At 46.5% G+C, this 17,338-nt stretch overlaps 1 protein-coding gene across 1 annotated transcript; it reads right to left on the bottom strand.

Annotated features, from left to right (window-relative positions):
* Positions 1 to 6,275: 6,275 nt before the first annotated feature.
* SMIM7 (small integral membrane protein 7) lies at positions 6,276 to 17,269 on the bottom strand. Its single transcript, XM_004761072.3, has 5 exons — positions 17,180 to 17,269; positions 17,056 to 17,097; positions 16,507 to 16,559; positions 12,801 to 12,891; positions 6,276 to 7,395 (listed from the first exon to the last, which is right to left on the bottom strand). The coding sequence occupies exons 1-5, from the start codon at positions 17,203 to 17,205 to the stop codon at positions 7,380 to 7,382; spliced, it is 228 nt and encodes a 75-aa protein (XP_004761129.1). The 5' UTR covers positions 17,206 to 17,269; the 3' UTR covers positions 6,276 to 7,379.
* Positions 17,270 to 17,338: the final 69 nt, after the last annotated feature.

The raw sequence follows: 17,338 nt of genomic DNA, 5'->3' as shown, positions 1-17,338 counted from the left end.
CAATCTGTGTTATTTTAAGCCACAAAGCTTGTGGCCATTTGCCACAGTAGCCAAGGACAACTAACTCATGCAGGCTCTGGACAAGGAAAACTTACCACTCTCTTTTAGAGGCAGTGCTGCCCAATTCGAGGTTTCGGCCATGAAAGGCACTTGAAAATGGACTTGTGACTTGGGGGCTAGAGTTTTAATTTCAGGGGATTGGTAAGGGTATTTCCCTGACAGGGAAAGTGAAATAGCCACGTGTGGCTAGTGGCCACTGAACAGACAGCCTCATTACTCAAAGTGTGGTCCGGAGACCAGCGGCAGCATGGACATCACCGGAGAGCTGACAGAAATGCAGAACTGCCGGCTGTGCCCCACCCTGTCCTGTCAAATCCCCACTTTGCCTGGGGGATTCATGGGGACACCATGGTCAGAGATGCTATGGTCAAAGCCGTCACCCCACTTCCAGGCAAATACTGCACTACGGAACATCGGGAGGCAAAACCCCTCTGTACCAGGTGTCAGGATCAGCTTTGCTAGACCACAGGGAGATCTCTAAAGTTTTTAATGCCTCGAAGCATACTATTAGCCAAGGACATGAACTCACACCTCCGGAATCTCTGCTACGGGACAGATCTTTGACCATACATTATGGGCTGAATGGTGTCCCCTAAAAATTCTTATGTTAAAGCTTTAACTCCCAAAGTGAACATACGTGCTGATAAGGTCTGTAGAGCGGTAACTCTACAGAGGTCAAAACGGTGGGCCCCGACACAATATGGCGGTGTCCTCACGCGAAGAGAGATGCGCATGCGCAAGCAGAAGGCCACGTGAGCGCACAAGAAGGCAGCCCATGCGCGCGCGCACGCACAGAGGAAGGTCACGTGAGCACACAGCAAGAAGCAGCCATTGGTCAGTCACGCAGAAAGGCCTCACCAGGAACCAGCGTTCCTGGCACCTTGATCTTGGTCCACCAAGCCCCCAGAGCCATGAGAAAATAAACGTTCTGTTGTTTAGGCAGCCCAGTCTGGGGCACTTTGTTAGGGCGGCCTGAGCAGACTAAGACGCTACCTCATTTAAGGTTCACAAATCCCCATCCAGGAGATTTTTTTAATAGAAGTAATGACAGCCGCGAAAATACTACCACTTACTGAGTGCCCGCTGTGTGTTACGCAGGCGGTAGGTACGTGTCAAGGCTCTCTTCCTCACTGTCCCCTTTTCACAGATGAGAACATGGAGGGGCAGCGATGCCAACTGCTGCTCCAGATCACTCTCCATAAAGGACAGAGGTGTTTGTAATCTGGCTCAGACCGCCATCTTGCTAGTTTCTACCACAACCATCTTTTCCATGATTTTCTCTGATTCACACAATAAACTCGAATTAAATGCGCCAACGCTTTATTCCCTTTAAAATAACTTCTACAACTCCCCCAGCGGACCAATACCCTTGTGGCCCACATTTATCACTAATGGTCTCAACAATGTGAACTAACCACAGATGAACAGGACCCACCCATGAGATTTCTTAAAATAAAATAAAATAAAATAAAATAAAATGCTGTTTAATCTAGGGGTCAGCACATACTCCTCTAGAGTCAGACAGCAAATATGTTTAGTTTTGCAGGCCAGATGGTCTCTGTCACAAGGACTCAATTTTGTCCTTGTAGATCCCTTTGGAGCCACTGATGGTATGTAAATGAAAGGGCGTGGAAGCTTTCCAATAAAACTTTATTTACGGACAAAGAAACTGGAGTTTCCTCTCATTTTCTTCTTAATCCTTTTTCAACCATTTAAAAATGGGAAAACCATTCTATCTTGTGGACCATGAAGACAGGAGGCAAGTCAGATGTGGGCAGCAATCTGTTAACCCCTGGTCTGATCCGAAATCATCCACCGGTCAAAAGAAAACCACAGAGCCATACTCTGAACTAGTTCTTGCTGTTTTCTTATTGAAAAACACGGACTTTGCATTTCTAACTTGCTCTAGACTCCCCCACCCAATTTCCCATGTAGGAATGCTCACTATTACCAAACTCTCATTTCCAGCAACTCTCAGAAAGGGGCTCAAAGCAGATCAAGTACTTTTCTCCCTGCCATAATGGAAATCAAGGGAATGATGAAAACAAATACCCAAGTAGAATTTACATCTTCCTTTTAAAAAGACCAGGCCTTTTGCTTTATACACAAACGGCATACGTCTTTCATCAACATGGGAAAACATCGGGAGGTTTGTCAAATATTTCATAAACACAAATGTGGTTAAGAAGGAGATAATGAAACAGTTGAAATGAAAAGAAAATGCCTCACTAATGACAGCCACGCTGGCTTTTCAAATCCAACCACTTCAGAGGAGAGCCGATCTCATTATCACACTGTGCTGCCGACACAGAGGAACTCCCACTCAGGAGAATCACAGGGAGCCCAGAAGAGATCTCTCCCCTAACTATCAAGAGAAATAAAATTACGTTTTGGTCTATTAAGCTCATGCTTGAAAATAGCTGGCTTGATTTTTCAGCAAATTCGAATGTGTTTATTAAAATGTAGACAAGGTGTGCCAATGGCTTCACTTGAGTGCCTTTGCGGGGAAAGGGCCCCTCGAGATTCTCTATCACCCCCTAGCTCAGCGGTCAGCAAATGCATCACATATATGGACCAGAAAGACAACATTTTCAGTTTGGTGGGCCAGATGGTCTCTGTCACAACACTGCCACTGTAGCAGGAATGCAACTAAAGCAGGCTTAGATAATACGTATTTGAAGACGCATGGCTGGATGCCAATAAAACTTTATTTACAAAAACAGGTGGCGGGCCAGGCTCTGCCTGGGAACCATAGTTTCCGACTTCTGCTCTAGAATAGCTGGAACTGAAGTGCAATGAGAAACCCACCAAAGGAGGGACATGTTCCATCTCTCGAGATGCCAAGGGGGAGGAAGCGAAAGGGGATTTCTAACAGGAATCCCAAAGGGCAGGTACTGCAATCTGTGGCCTTGTGTTCATTCTCAACGTGCAGCTTCTCACCTTGGCAGCAACTCCATGTAACGTGCTCCAGGGCAAGCAGCAGTGGGCATTTAGTACTTAGTGGTTGAGATCCCTAACCATCAGGACCAAGCGAAAGCCAGCTGACATGATGTCAATTGCAGTTACTTACAGAACAAAACAGTTATCTGGGTGGAGCCTGGAATTCTCATCCTTACTAACAGGTTAAACAAACCGAAATAGCCTAATACCACTCTCAGTCAAAGCTGATGGGGATATAGAGCCCAGTTCTTGTACACATGAACATACATACACATGAACAAATGAACACAGATTCAAGTCGTCCAGATGCATTTTTCTTTGGGATCCTTAGCCCAAAGCTGTCAAGATGAATCTCTTTTTAAAAATGACCCCCAATGGACATTGGGGAGTGTATGTGCTATGGTGGGTGCTGTGAAATGTGTAAACCTGGCGATTCACAGACCTGTACCTCTGGGGATAAAAATATATATTATGTTTATAAAAAAAATTTTTAATTAATTAAAAAAAAAAATAAATGTGACCCCAAGGGGAGCCTGGGTGGCTCAGCTGGTTAAGCATCAGACTTGGGCTCAGATTGTAATCTCGGGCCCTGGGACCAAGCCCTGCATTGGGGCTCCAGGCTCAGTGGGGAGTTTGCTTCTCACTCTCCCTCTGCCCCTTGCCACATTTGTGCGCACATGCTCTCCCTCTCAAATAAATAAATAAAATCTTTAAAGAAAAAAAATGGGACTACAAAAATTCATTAGGGATGACATACTGAGATGTTCATCACAGTGTTATTTGTAATAGACAAACACTGGAGACAATGCAAGTCTCCATCACCTGGGGAGGAGTTAATCATGGCACATCATTATAATGTTATTAAGAACGGTAATTGTAGGAAAAAATACAGAAATTTATTCTCGGATTAAAAAAGCAGGCTAGAAGGCACAAAGACAATTTACGTAATGAAAACACGTGCACCATACCTAGTGCACACGCACAGAGAAAGAGCCAGAAGGATATGTCTGTACCTTGAGTGATGCTCTCTGAGGGAAGGTGATTATTGGTGGTTCTATCCCTTAAGGCAAAGCTGTATAATTTTTCTATAAGGAACATGCACGGATAGTAAGAAACGTGAAAACAAAACAAAAACCACTAAAGCTACAACGGCGGCACATACCAATGTGGCCTTCCTAGGAACTGCAGAAGCACCCATGAAGGGCACCAACAAAGGCTACAACAATGGGGATGCAGGGGCATGGATAACTGTGGGCAAAGTACAAGTTCAAAGCACACAGGAAAGGACCAGCAAGAGGGCCACGGTTAAAGAGAGCTCTATGGACACCGCGCAGTAATTAAAACCCAGCATCACGAAGCCTGTCAGGCAGGCCGAAGATATGAAGGAAATGATGCCAAAATGAACACAGTAGAAACCAAGCTGTCTTGGGGCGCCTGGGTGGCTCAGTGGGTTAAGCCGCTGCCTTCAGCTCAGGTCATGATCTCAGGGTCCTGGGATCGAGCCCCGCATAGGGCTCTCTGCTCAGCAGGGAGCCTGCTTCCCTCTCTCTCTCTCTGCTTGCCTCTCTGTCTACTTGTGATCTCTGTCAAATAAATAAATAAAATCTTAAAAAAAAAAAAAAAAAAAGAAACCAAGCTGTCTTAACCACGATCAAACTATGTCACATCCAGGCAGACCTCGAGTTTTTGACAAACCCAAGGTTTGCGGCAACCAGTCTCCTGCCGCCATTTTCCCAACACTGTCTGATCGCCTCATGTCCCTCAGTCACATTTTGGTGATTCTCACCATATTTCAGACTTCTTCATGATTACTGTATTTGCTTTAGTGATCTGTGATCAGTGATTCTGACTCACGTCTGATCAGTCATATGACCACTAAGCATTTGTCAGCAATATTGTCAGCAATAAAGCATTTTAATCACAGCACACACGCCAGTTTTTCAGACGTAAGGCTATGGCCCAACTCCACGATGCAGTGAAAACATAACTTTTATATGCACCGGGAAGCCAAAACACACATTTAACTTGCCTTATTGCAATATTCGCTTGATTGGGGTGGTCTGGACCCAAACCCGTAGTATCTCTAAGGTATGCCTGTTTACTGATACAGATAAGGAAAATGCTGGAAAGGAAGGAGGAAGGCGAGAAAAGGTTTTCCATGTTGGAAAACTATTTCTATAGTTTTTAAAGAATGCCATCTCTCTTTCACGGCATGTGTGCAGACTCTGCGCATGAACGCAGGCAGAGCACAGAAGAGGCAGGCAGGGAGGACTTCCAGGTTTTGAGCGCTTCCTGGGTGCCAGGTGCACTTGGTCAACCACTCGGCCCACATCTGAGCGTGCTGAACCTCACAACAACCCCAGGCAGGTGGGACTTCCAGACCCACTTTGGAGATCGGAAACTGAGGCAGAGAATGGGGAAGCAGACAGCCAAGGTCCCGCTGGCAAGGAGCAGAGATGGGACTTGAACCCACAACTAACTGGCCCAGATCGTGAGCGCTTAAATGCTGGGGAACCCTTGGCACCCGAAACTCAAACGTTGAAAACCTTTGATGTTAACGAGAGTTCTCAAAAAGCTTCCTAAAGGTGCACGTCCATGAGATGCAACTTTTAAAATGGACAGCAGCCTCCAAAGCCACACTGCTTGCAGAGGGCTTAACAATGAGATAACAGTTCTCTGGGAAAAAATACAACTATTGAAACAAATTCTCAATGACAGCATTCTCTTCTCAGAGAATGATTTATCCCTGTAACGTACGAATGCCTCGCCTCACTGAAACTTCAGCACCAGTCTGAATAACGCAGTGAGGTTTCCCCGCACCACTGACACGACCTGAGGAGTGACCAGCCAAGATCTCGGCACATCTGTTCTTGCTGACAAGGACACAGGCCTGTGCGAAGCTCGATTCAGCAGCTACGTTCCTGGCCACTGACAAACCATACGCCTGGGTTTGACAAGGGAATAAATTACAGAAGCGGTGGAGGAGAATGACATCAGCTGAGCAGCCATAAAAGTAGATTTGGCCCTGGTCTTGCAAAACCCCGCTGTTTTTCCCTGACTCTTTCAACACTCCCCAAAGCAGCCAGTTCCAAAGCCCATTTGCCCCATTCTGGCCTGACATAAGTATTAAGGAGAATCCAAAATGGGAAATTGAACATTGCCTCTCTTCTGACTTTCTGACAGCCTCCAAAATGACTCCTTGGTGTCTCCCACAGTGTAATTCGAAACAACGCCAGTTGGAAGTTCTTAGTTAAAAAAAATGTATAAACAAAAGATCCTTTTTGGAAATGAGCTTTATTTCCAGTGCTACTTAGTTCTGAAAAGTCTGCATATTTAGTTTCTCCTCCCACCAGGTTTACCTCCAAATCAGGAATTCAAAACCCACAACCAACAGATCAGACACCAACAGGATCTGGGTGTTGACAACCGGCATTTCATCCTGGCGAAAAAGGACCTGCCTTCCAAAGGAGAGTCTATGCAAAATGCTGTATTTCCTCAAATGAGGCTCACTGCTTTTCAACCTTGAAATCACTCACTTGAAAAGACCACCCCAAATTCCAAGCTTTCAGACCTGGACCTGATTATCATCATGTAAGTCACTCATTCTTAAAAACTACACATTTAATGGCCCCAAGGGTTACTTTAACAGAGGGCTGCAAGGCAGGGCAAAATTTCTCGTAACACCCACATCTGCCTCTGCCAACTGTTCTGTACCTCTCTTCCACGGTAATCAGTGAGGCTTTACCCTTAAAGTCCTGGGCATGACCTCAGAGGCACTGAGTGGCCGAGCAGAGCCCATCGAGACAGGAAAGGAATTTGGACACAAGCCCAGCAACAATGAACTTGCCTGTTATTCCTAAACACAGTCCAGTAAAGAGGCTGCATCAATCTTAAAAGCCAACCCTTCTGTTTCAGATCCCTGGATAAAAAATTATTTTGAAAAATCTGTATAATTTGAACCAAAAAAGAAGGGTTATTAAAAAATAAACCAAGAAACATCCAGAAATGAGTTTCTAGTAAAAGCTTGCTAGATGAGAAATTCAGTCTAAAAAAGCAATCTACACAACGTTCTTTTATCTGTGGGGAATGCAATGTTATTACATCCCCTTCCATAAACCCTCCTGAAACTCCTTAAGTAGACAGCATTTCAACGCAGAAACCAAAGTGAAAATATCTTTGAAAAGAAAACAAGGACGTGGCTGGGAAGCCGTGTGTAGCTTGGCGAACATTTTTTTTCCACCCACCACGAACTTGGGCTTTCTGGGAAGGTCGCTGGTTTTCCGGTCAAAACCATTCTTGAAGTTGTCAGGAACGGAGGAAGGGAGACTCGGCATCTGGGAAGGTGGCTCCTGGTTCCCAGGAAGGTGTGTGTCTGGGGCTCAGGAGCCGAAGAGCCTGGAAAAGTCAGAGGGCAGAGATGTCCATAAGGATGGGAAGGATGTAAAGCTATAACTCAGAAAACACTTTCAGAAAATATTTTGTTACTATTATTAAGATTATTTTATATTACTTATGACTCTATAAATAACTCTTCTGTTACACAACACGAATATACTTAACACTACTGAACTGTATATTTTATCTTATTTATAAAGCAGGGCTTGAACTCATGACCTTGAGATCAAGACCTGAGCTGATAGCAAGAGTCAGATGCTTAACTGACTGAGCCACACGGGTGCCCCCAAAATGGTACATTTTATTTTATTTTAAAGATTTTATTTATTTATTTGACAGAGAAAGAGAAAGAGATCACAGGTAGGCAGAGAGGCAAGCAGAGAGAGAGGGGGAAGCAGGCTCCCCCCTGAGCAGAGAGCCCGATGTGGGACTCAATCCCAGGACCCTGAAATCGTGACCTGAGCCGAAGGCAGAAGCTCAACCCACTGAGCCACCCAGGTGCCCCATAAAATGGTACATTTTAAAAAGAATAAAATCTATTTAAGAAAGTACTTCATCAGAATCTGTAACATTTTATTTTAGCCCATTCTTCATTACTACAAGTCGATGATGACTTTCACAATTTGAAAAAAAAAGATTATTTTTCTGAGTGAACAGATGATTACAGTTAACTCTGGTCATTGACGAAAATCTGAATGGGAAAGGCCTGGAAAATATATAAATGTCCATGAAATTGAGAATGGGTCTGTTAAGTTATGACAGAGGTTTCCAGGGGAAGACCACAGAGCTATTAAAAAGATATATATATGGGAACTCTGTTATCTTTGCAACATTTCTATAAATCTAAACTCTTTCTAAGATAAAAAGAACAACAGATTGTGCAGGACCACCACATGCAAAAGAATGAAGTTGGTTCTCTATCTCACACCATATACAAAAATAACCTCAAAGTTGATCACAGACCTAACTATTAAAATTAAAACTACAGAACTCTTAAAAGAAAACTTAGGCCCAAATCTTCACGACCATGGGCTGGGCAATGACTTTTTGCTACAATACAAAAAAGTGCAGGTGACAAAAGGAGAAATAGACAGAATAGACTTTATCAAAATGAAGGTTTTTTGTGCTTTAAAGGACACCACCAAGAAAGTGAAAAGACAACCCAGAGAATAGGAGAAAATATTTGCAAATCATGTATCTGATAAGGGATTGGTTTCTAGAATATAAAAAGAGCTCTTATAACTCAGTTATAATCCAGTTTATTAAAAAAAAAAAGACAGAGGACCTAAACAGACATTCTTCCAAAGAAGACATACAAATGACCAATAAGTACATGAAGAGAGAGGCTCAATGTCATTAACCACTGGGGAAATGCTACTCAACCTGCACATCCACTAGGATGGCTCTAATGAAAAAGACTGACAATAACAAGTGTTGGCAAAGATGTGGGGGAAATTGGAACCATCATACACTACTGGTGGGAAGGCAAATTATGGCAGCTACTTTTAAAAAATAGTCTGGCAGAACCTCAAACAGATAAATATAGTAACCATATAACCCAGCAATTTCACTCCTGGGTATGTACCAGAGAGGACCGAAAACTTAAGTCTGTCTGCACAAAAACTTGAACACCAGCGTCTGTGTCAACAGTGTTCATCAACAGTCAAAATGTGGAAACAGGGGCGCCTGGGTGGTTCAGTGGGTTAAAGCCTCTGCCTTCGGCTCAGGTCATGATCCTGGGGTCCTGGGATCGAGTCCCGCATCGGGCTCTCTGCTAAGCAGGGAGCCTGCTTCCCTCTCTCTCTCTCTCTGCCTGCCTCTCCATCTACTTGTGATCTCTGTCAAATAAATAAATAAAATCTTTAAAAAAAAAAAAAAAGTGGAAACATTCCAGATATCCATCAACTGATGAGCAGATAAACAGGCAGTGGCACAGACACACAATGGCCTATTCTTCAGGCACAGAAAGGAATGCAGTGCTGATACACGCTACAACATGCTGGAACCTTTAAGACATCACGCTACACGAAAGAAGCCAGACACAAACGGGGCCATACATCATTACGATTCTGTTTACAGGAAATACCCAGAACTAGCAAATCCATAATGACAGAAAGTAGCTAAGTGGCTCCCAAAGGCTGGTAGAAGAGGCAGTCATTGCTTAATGGGTATAAGGTTTTCCTTTGGGGTGATGAAAATGTTCTAGAATTGCATTGTGGGTGGTTTCACAACCCTGGGAATATAATACAAAATACTTAACTGCGAAGACTGACTTCTGCTTTTACTTATTAATCCTGCTCCGTGATTTGACACCCTCATCTTCTCCGTGTCTTCCCACCCAGTATTTTATTACGGAGATTTTTACATATAAAAGAGTTACAAGAGCAGTTCCGTGAACCCCAGCATATATACCTCCATTCTGTAATTAACACTTTGCTTTACATGGGTGCCCGGGTGGCTCAGTCAGTTGGACCTCCGACTCTTGATTTTGGCTCAGGTCATGATCTCAGGGTGGTGGGATCAAGCCCCACATCAAGTTCCAGGCTCAGTGGCGAATCTGCTTGGGATTTTCTCTCCCTTTCTGTCTGCTCCTCCCCGTGGACATGCTCTCTCTTTCTCTGTCTCTCTCAAATTAAAAAACAACAAAAAACTGTGCTTGGGATGCCTGGGTGGCTCAGTCTGTCAGGCGTCTGCCTTCAGCTCAGGTCATGAACCTCCTGCATCAGACTCACTGCTCAGTGGGGAGTTTGTTTCTGCCTCTGCTCCTCCCCCTGCACAAGCTCTCTCAAATAAATAAATAATAATAAATAACTTTGCCTTACAGTGTCCCTATCCATTTATCCAGCTACCTTATTTTTGATATATTTCACTGTTAACTTGCAGGTATCTATACTCAGTTCCTAAACACTCGGGCATGTTTCTCTCCATGTTTCAAGATTTTTGTGGCTTTTCAAAAATTTCCCAAGTAGCTCAGCTCAAGCAACGTAAAAGTGGGTGTAGGGGAACTGCAAACCATTCCCTTGGCCCCCGTGACTCTCCCTCAGCGATCTAAACAGGGTCACCTCTGTGGATGGCCTGGAGCAGATCTTTCCAACTCCCTGGCTGGAAGTCATTTTTTTTGTTTTTTGGGTTTTTTTTTGTTGTTTTTTGTTTGTTTGTTTGTTTGTTTTTTATTTATTCATTTGACAGAGATCACAAGTAGGCAGAGAGAGAGTGGGGGAAGCAGGCTCCCTGCGGAGCGGGAAAGCCCGATGTGGGGCTCGACCCCAGGACCCTGGGATCATAACCTGAGCCTAAAGCAAAGGCTTAACCCACTGAGCCACCCAGAGGCCCCCTGGAAGTATTTTCTCCACAGACTTCAGGCATTTATTCAGTGTTTACTGCAAGCACATCACAGCCGGGGCTAGAGGGCATATGTAAGCGACCTCCAGCCTTTTTTGCTTTCGAAACATTCCCCTGTGCAGACAGAACCTGCAGCACGTCGTCAGTGATAGATTGCGACAGCTGCTCGTGTGGGCGTCCGTCTGAGTTACCCGACTCTTCCCCTGTTCTTGGACATTTAGGTGATTTCCGGATTTTTTTTAATATCCTGGGAAAGCCAGTCACAGCCTCCCTGACAGAGCCTTTTCTGATGAGATCTTCCCTCACTCACGGCACCTACTGAAAAGGATGGCCCAGGTCAGGTGTTGGCAAAAAAGCCACACAGTAAGTAGTCTGAGCTTTGCACGCCCGGCAGTTTCTGTCTCAGGGCTTCAACCCCTCTGCCGTAGTACAAATGCAGTCACAGAAATGGGTGTGCCAAACTTCATGCATGAAAACAGGAAACAGTTAAATATGGCTCACAGGCTGTGGCTTGCTGACTCGACCTCAGGGATTATGCTGGAATCGGCATAACCCCCATCTAACTGGACCTAGGTCACACCTAGCTAAGTCAAGCAGGCTCTGCTCCCAGGAAGCAAAATCAGAACACCAGGCTACAAACAATGATAGCCTTGAGCTGAGCTAGGAGGTCACAGAGCCTAACGCAACCCTCTCAGTAATAGGCCAACAGGTGAGCCATAAAGGAAGCTAGGCGGGTGAGAGCATGAATGAAGCTGATGGACAGAAAAGGATAATGAAAACACAGGAGTTCTTCCCTGCCCCAGGACCTCTGCACATGCTACCATGCCTCTCTTCAGCTCTAAAAATGGCAAGGCTTCCTCCTGTTCTTTAGGTTTTGATTTACATAGCACTTCTCTGTGAGCCTCTTCCTGACCATCACCTAAACTGAGATCCTCCCATTGGCCTCATCAGTGATTTTTCCCTACTTATTTTTCTGTCCCTGTCCCACGGGCTATACTGTACATTTGCTGATGGCAACGATGATGGCTGTCTCGGTCTCAGCTATCAACGCAAGGCACAGCCCACACTGGATAGTTATAAATCAGTAAATGAAGGAAGGAAAAGACAGGCCGGAACCTGGAAAGACCAACACTGTTCTACTTCCTGTGAATCCTAGCTATGCCCATATCCTCCTCTGCAAACTCCCTGATCACTCCACCAGCCCTTTCAGCACCTGCACAGGCCTCTTCCGAGCTCTCCAAAAGGGGTTCTCTTGGCACACATCACAGTCCTCATTCAGGGCTCTAACACTTCCCAGTGGCACAGTGAAACTCCTAAGTCCGGGAATCATCCCCTCACACAGCCACTGGGCTGGCACAAGGACCACCCAGCAACCCCAAATTCAGCACCATGATTACTCAGGAGAGCAGACTTTTCATTCTCTTCCTCTTTAGGGGAAGAACGGGACCAGCCCAGCACGGTTAGCCCAGATGATAACACACCAGGTTCTCCTACAGCGTTTTCCTTGAGCCTGTTTACTCTTGAGTCTCACAGTTCATGAGAATCATTAAGGCCCTGACACTGGAAGGAAAACCAAGCCAATTAGATTTTTTAAAGCCTAATGAGAAAATGAAAAACGGGCATGAAAACAGAAGAGTCTGAAGACACTTCTGAGGGCTATCCGCAGGGCAGGAGCAGGACCCAGCAGCACGCTGGCCATTAAGCCACATTTTCTACCTTGGCAGATACCAAGGATAGGCTAAACACAGCACAGCTGGCAAAAGGTGAACAGGGCCATGGGCTCGAGGGAAGGCATCTCTTGGCAGCCTCTACTGAGGCACCAGGAACAGCTAGGACTTGGAGAACACCGTGTTCCAATCAAAGCTCCAGCCTAGACCACAGTGACACAGTCTAACCTTTGTAGACCCTGCTTCCCTCTCTAGCCTGAGAGAGTTCTTATTCTGAAAGCGGGAAGCGTAACATGAAAGTGTGGAGTGAGAAGACAGAAGACGAGCTTCCGGTGAGTCATTCTAGAGAACACCACCGAGAACAGGACAATGAAGGGACAGGCCAGCCGGACTTACACGATCATGCAGAACATCATGAAGACATTCCACAGGGCGATGAAGATCCGGAAGTATCTGAGGCTCAGCAGGAACTCCCGGATGTTGTCACCTGGAAAGTCAGAACGTGTTTTTACAAGCACTGCCGACATTTCTGTTGTCACGGCCGCAGGGTGCTTCCAGTTTCCAACCATCCCGACCCCACCGCCCCACGTTCCAGGGGCTTTTCCTGTGGGTCACCTCTGCTCCCCAACTCTTGGTACTCGAGCAGTGGCTGCCACTGACCAACCCCTAAAAGCACTCAGTCTCTGACTGGCTCAGGGAGGAGCACGTGACCCAAGTCTGCCCAATGAGACTCAGTCCTGGGACTTTTGTCCCAACTACTGGGAAAGAGGCCCTTGCTTTCTGTCAGCCTTGCTGGGCTAGTAAGATGTAAGCCCTGTCCTTTAAGGAAGGGGGTGGCAAACTATGGCCCATGGGCCAAAGTTAGCCCCTACCACCTGTTTCTGTATGTCCCATGAGCTAAAATGTTTTAAAAACGTTTTAATAGTTACAAAGAATACTCAGAATACCTTGTGAGACTCAGAAATTACATGAAATTCACATTTCAGGGTCTACAAATAAAGTTTAATCAAAATACACCCATGCCCGCTCATTTATATACAGGAATACCTTGGAGATATTGTGGGTTCAGTTCTAGAACACCGCAATAAAGCAAGTCAAATGAATGTTCTGGTTTCCCTGTGCTTATAAAAGTTACATTTACATTATACTGGAGCCTATTAAGTGTGCAATAGCATTACGTCTAAAAAACAATGTCAACACGTGAATTACAAAACTATGGCTAACAAATGCTGACCACTATCTGAGCTTTCAGCAAGTCCTGTTCACTGATCACAGATCACCACAAAAACAACAATAATGAAAAAGTGAAAAGCTGCGAGAATTACCGAAATGGGACCAGACAATATACGACCCAAAAAGCCGAAAATGTTTATTACCTGACCCTTTACAGAACACTGGGCCCAGCCCTGCTCTAGAATAATCTTTTGCCAACACAAGTCAGCCTGACAGTAAAACCAACCCAGAAGGAAAAAGAGAGCTGGAGAGGGTCACACACAGAGAGCCCTGAGGCCAGATGTGCCTGAAAACAGTCTAATCCTTTGAGGTTTCCATTTGCTCCAACCATTTTGGGTTGGGTTTTCAGTGCTGGCACCTGAGAAAGCATACTAATTCAGGCAAGTAAAAGGGAGGTTCTGCTTTGATGGTTACTTACTCTAGTCCCCAGATGCCACAGAACAGAACCCTTCCAAGAGGAAGCAACTTGGTACGTTGAGACTCCAGAGGCATGGGTTCCAGAACCTTCCTCCAGAGTTTTAAGTCACTCACCTCTCTAATCCTCCAGAATGAAATGAATGGGTCCACGTGGGGTAATCTACAAGGGAGCTACCCAAAGTGTCCTCTCTAGACCAGGGCTGTCCCCTAAGTACAGAATACGAGGCGGGAGCTCAGGAATTTACAGTTACTGGCACCACTGCACCAACCAAGCATGCAACGGGCACACAGAGTCTTGCTGAACACAGTTTAGATGAGTTTGATATTATCCAACCCACTGGGAGAGCCATGTGCAGCCCAGCCCAGAGTGCAAATGTCAAACACAGGCCCAGCCCCAGGATGTCTGAGAGGCACTGCTTGATGAGGCCCTTCTCTGGGTACAGCATCACAAAAACAGGCTCTCCTGCCATCAAGAGATGTTAAGTGAAGGCCACTTGTCCCAGGCAACAGCCAAGTGCAGAGGATACAAGGAGGAACAGGGCAAGTTCCTAAAAAGTTCAAAATGGGACAAATAGTAAGCAATTAATGACAACTGTTACTCACCATGGCCAGTGCCATGGGAGCATACAATGGGGGGGTGGGGTGCCAGCCTAGTCCATGTGGGGGATCGGAGGTCAGAAAGCTGTGAGCAACTGCGTAAGCTCCGACCTTAAACACGGGCAGGAGTTTACTGCCCTTCCACGCAGAATGACTTTGCTCAGTCCCCAGCCTACATATGCCCCAGTTTCCTCCTGTGTAAATGGGGGTGACAAGCAACTAAGAAGACCTCACACCAGTGCCTGGCACGCAGATGGTTCTCAACAAATGCACCCACTACAGTACTGGGGTGAGCCAAGCACAGGGAGAGCAGCACTCTCTGTAGTGGCAACAGTAAGAACAGAATACGGGCTGGAAGGAGACGTGCAGAGAGGCCCTGATCAGAAGGAAGCCACTGTTGTAACTGTCCTTGTCACCCCCACTGCCACCAAGCCCTTCCTCTATTCTCCCACCCACCCCCCCACACCTCCAATTTAGATCTCTAGAACACAGCCCCAAGAGTTGGTATAGTACCTTCTAGAGAGTTTGTAAGTGATATAAACAGCTGCTGAATGAACATATGGAGGAAAGAATGAATGGATGAATGGTCTAGTGACTGAGAGCGAACAGTCTCCAGGGTCAGAAAAACTCAGGTTCAATCAGGATGTTGGCACTGATTTCCTACGTGGCCACAAGCAAGTCAAGCCACAGCCCTGAACTTCATTTTCCGTCTCTATAAAATGGGGAAAATGCCCTTTACCTTTCAGGATGGAGGCAGAGCCCCACACCTACAGGAAGCACCTAACAAGGCAGCTACCACTGGCTGGGCCCCCAATAAAAGGGAGTGGTCTGATCGGCATCGAATTCACTGCTCCTTGGGGTTCCTATCATTCCCATGCAATGCTCCAACACGGCACCCACCACCTTGGCTGCAATGCCACCCTCTCATGGGTCCTTCTCTCCACACGTGGCAGCTGGAGCAGCAATCCCATCCCTGTCCTCGCCTCTCATCTCCTCCATCACCATTTGTTCCTTGTTTAGGAACTGCCTGTCCACCCCAGAACAATACAACCCACAAGGCAGGAATTGCATCTGTCTTGTTCTCTGCTGTGTCTGCAGCATTCAGGACAGTGGCCACCATGTGGCAGGTGCTCAATAAATGCGTGATGAATGATGCATGGACACAGAAGTCATGTGCGGGTCCCACCAGGTTTCAAACAGTTATATGAATAAATTCCAGCGCTCCCAGGACAGTGAGATGATATAAAGATGAGGAGGTAGGGGCTGGGATGAGGCAGAGGCCACAGACCCCTGCCTAAACGGGGTCCTGTTTTTCTTCATTTTATCCAATAGATGCCAAGAGGTTGCCTAAACCTTGAGCTGTAGAATGTTCAAATTTTTCTTGATAAATCAGACACCTGAATTTTTATGTGACATCTGATTTATCTGAACGCTAACGTTGGCCTCTAATTAAAAGAGGTCTGCAGCACTTTGAAAGCCATGGCTAGTTGTTCATTCATTCACTCATGCTGGAGGACGGGCCCACAAGGACACAGAAATGGGCCCAAACAAGCAAGAGCAAGTGTGCGGGGCAAATATTAGCCAGATAATAGCATACATAAAGGAAAATCATGACTGTAGGAAGTTATATGGGTGGTGACCTACGCAGGGAGGTTTGACAGGAGAAAGCGGATGACAAAAGTGAGCAGAAGGAATAGCATACCTTCAGGCCCACTTTTCTCTCTCTCTCTCTCTCTCTCAACAACCCCCAACCCACACACACACTACTGGAAAGAAAACTAAGGTAGGGCTTGGCTGAGAAAAAATTGTCCTCTCTGAACAGGACCAATTTCCGAGTCCAGAAAGGAGGCCTTACCTGTGCTGGGCTCCCTCGACTCCTCCCCAAAGCCCTGCGTGTCCTTCTTTTTCCTACAAAGAGGAACAGACAGTGTCCACTCTCCGTGGGACATAAAGACCACTTGATCCCCTGGCTCTGAACCCCAGCTCAGAGGGCCTCGGACAGTTTCAGCTCTAGCCCTCTAGCTGAGCTGCTGTGTGACCTCAGGTGGTTGAAGGCCCCTTTCTGAGCCATCATCTACCTGCCAGTCACAAGCCTGCAGCCACCAAGGTGTAGAGTTGGTCCGTGGGTAAAGAATTGGGCTAAATATGGGGAGGGGGGGAGCGAGGGGACGGGCCGGAGGCTCTAAGGGATGCGAGAAGAGAGATTCCCCGGGAAACGAGGCAGTCTCTATTTCAAGCCCACGTGCAGCAAAAGTGTCAAAGGAGGATGGACCAGGCTGGAGGCGTGGCCAGAGGGAGAGCTTGGGCTTGGGGGCGGGGCCTTCGGCGTGGGGCGGGCTCACGCTCGCGGGGGCGGGGCTACGGGTCCCCTGGGTGGAGCCGCGACCCAAAGCGGCCTACTCACAGCTTAAAGTTGAGCACTGCCCCTGCGTTCATCAGCAGCGTCCTGCGAAGGAGAATTAGGTTACCTGGGCTGCCCCTCGTCCCTCTCACCCTTCTCACCCCAGCTTCTGGCCCCCCCTAATTACCCAAACAGCAGGATGTCCCCGATCATCGTTACGGCCGAAGCGTCCGTCAGAACCGGAAGCGGAAGTCCTGGAGGGGGAGGAGAGAAGACCACGAGCCGACCAATCGCGAAGCCTCGCAGGCGAGGGCTGGTCCAATCGAAGGCCAAGGCAGGTAGGCTC

The sequence above is a fragment of the Mustela putorius genome, unplaced genomic scaffold, assembly GCF_011764305.1.
Source record: "Mustela putorius furo isolate JIRA1106 unplaced genomic scaffold, ASM1176430v1.1 tig00000095_pilon_pilon_pilon, whole genome shotgun sequence".
In the NCBI taxonomy this organism is placed as follows: Eukaryota; Metazoa; Chordata; class Mammalia; order Carnivora; family Mustelidae; genus Mustela; species Mustela putorius.
The sequence above is the reverse complement of the archived record's forward strand: the minus strand, read 5'-3'. Positions and strand labels throughout refer to the sequence as shown.

Bases quoted from the DNA above. Each gene is read 5' to 3' on its own strand.
- SMIM7 (XM_004761072.3), bottom strand. From the start codon at position 17,205: ATGATCGGGGACATCCTGCTGTTTGG. The intron at 17,098-17,179 runs GTAATTAGGGGG...TCTCCTTCGCAG, and splicing joins GGGGACATCCTGCTGTTTGG to GACGCTGCTGATGAACGCAG. The intron at 16,560-17,055 runs GTGAGTAGGCCG...TCCTCTTTGTAG, and splicing joins GCAGTGCTCAACTTTAAGCT to GAAAAAGAAGGACACGCAGG.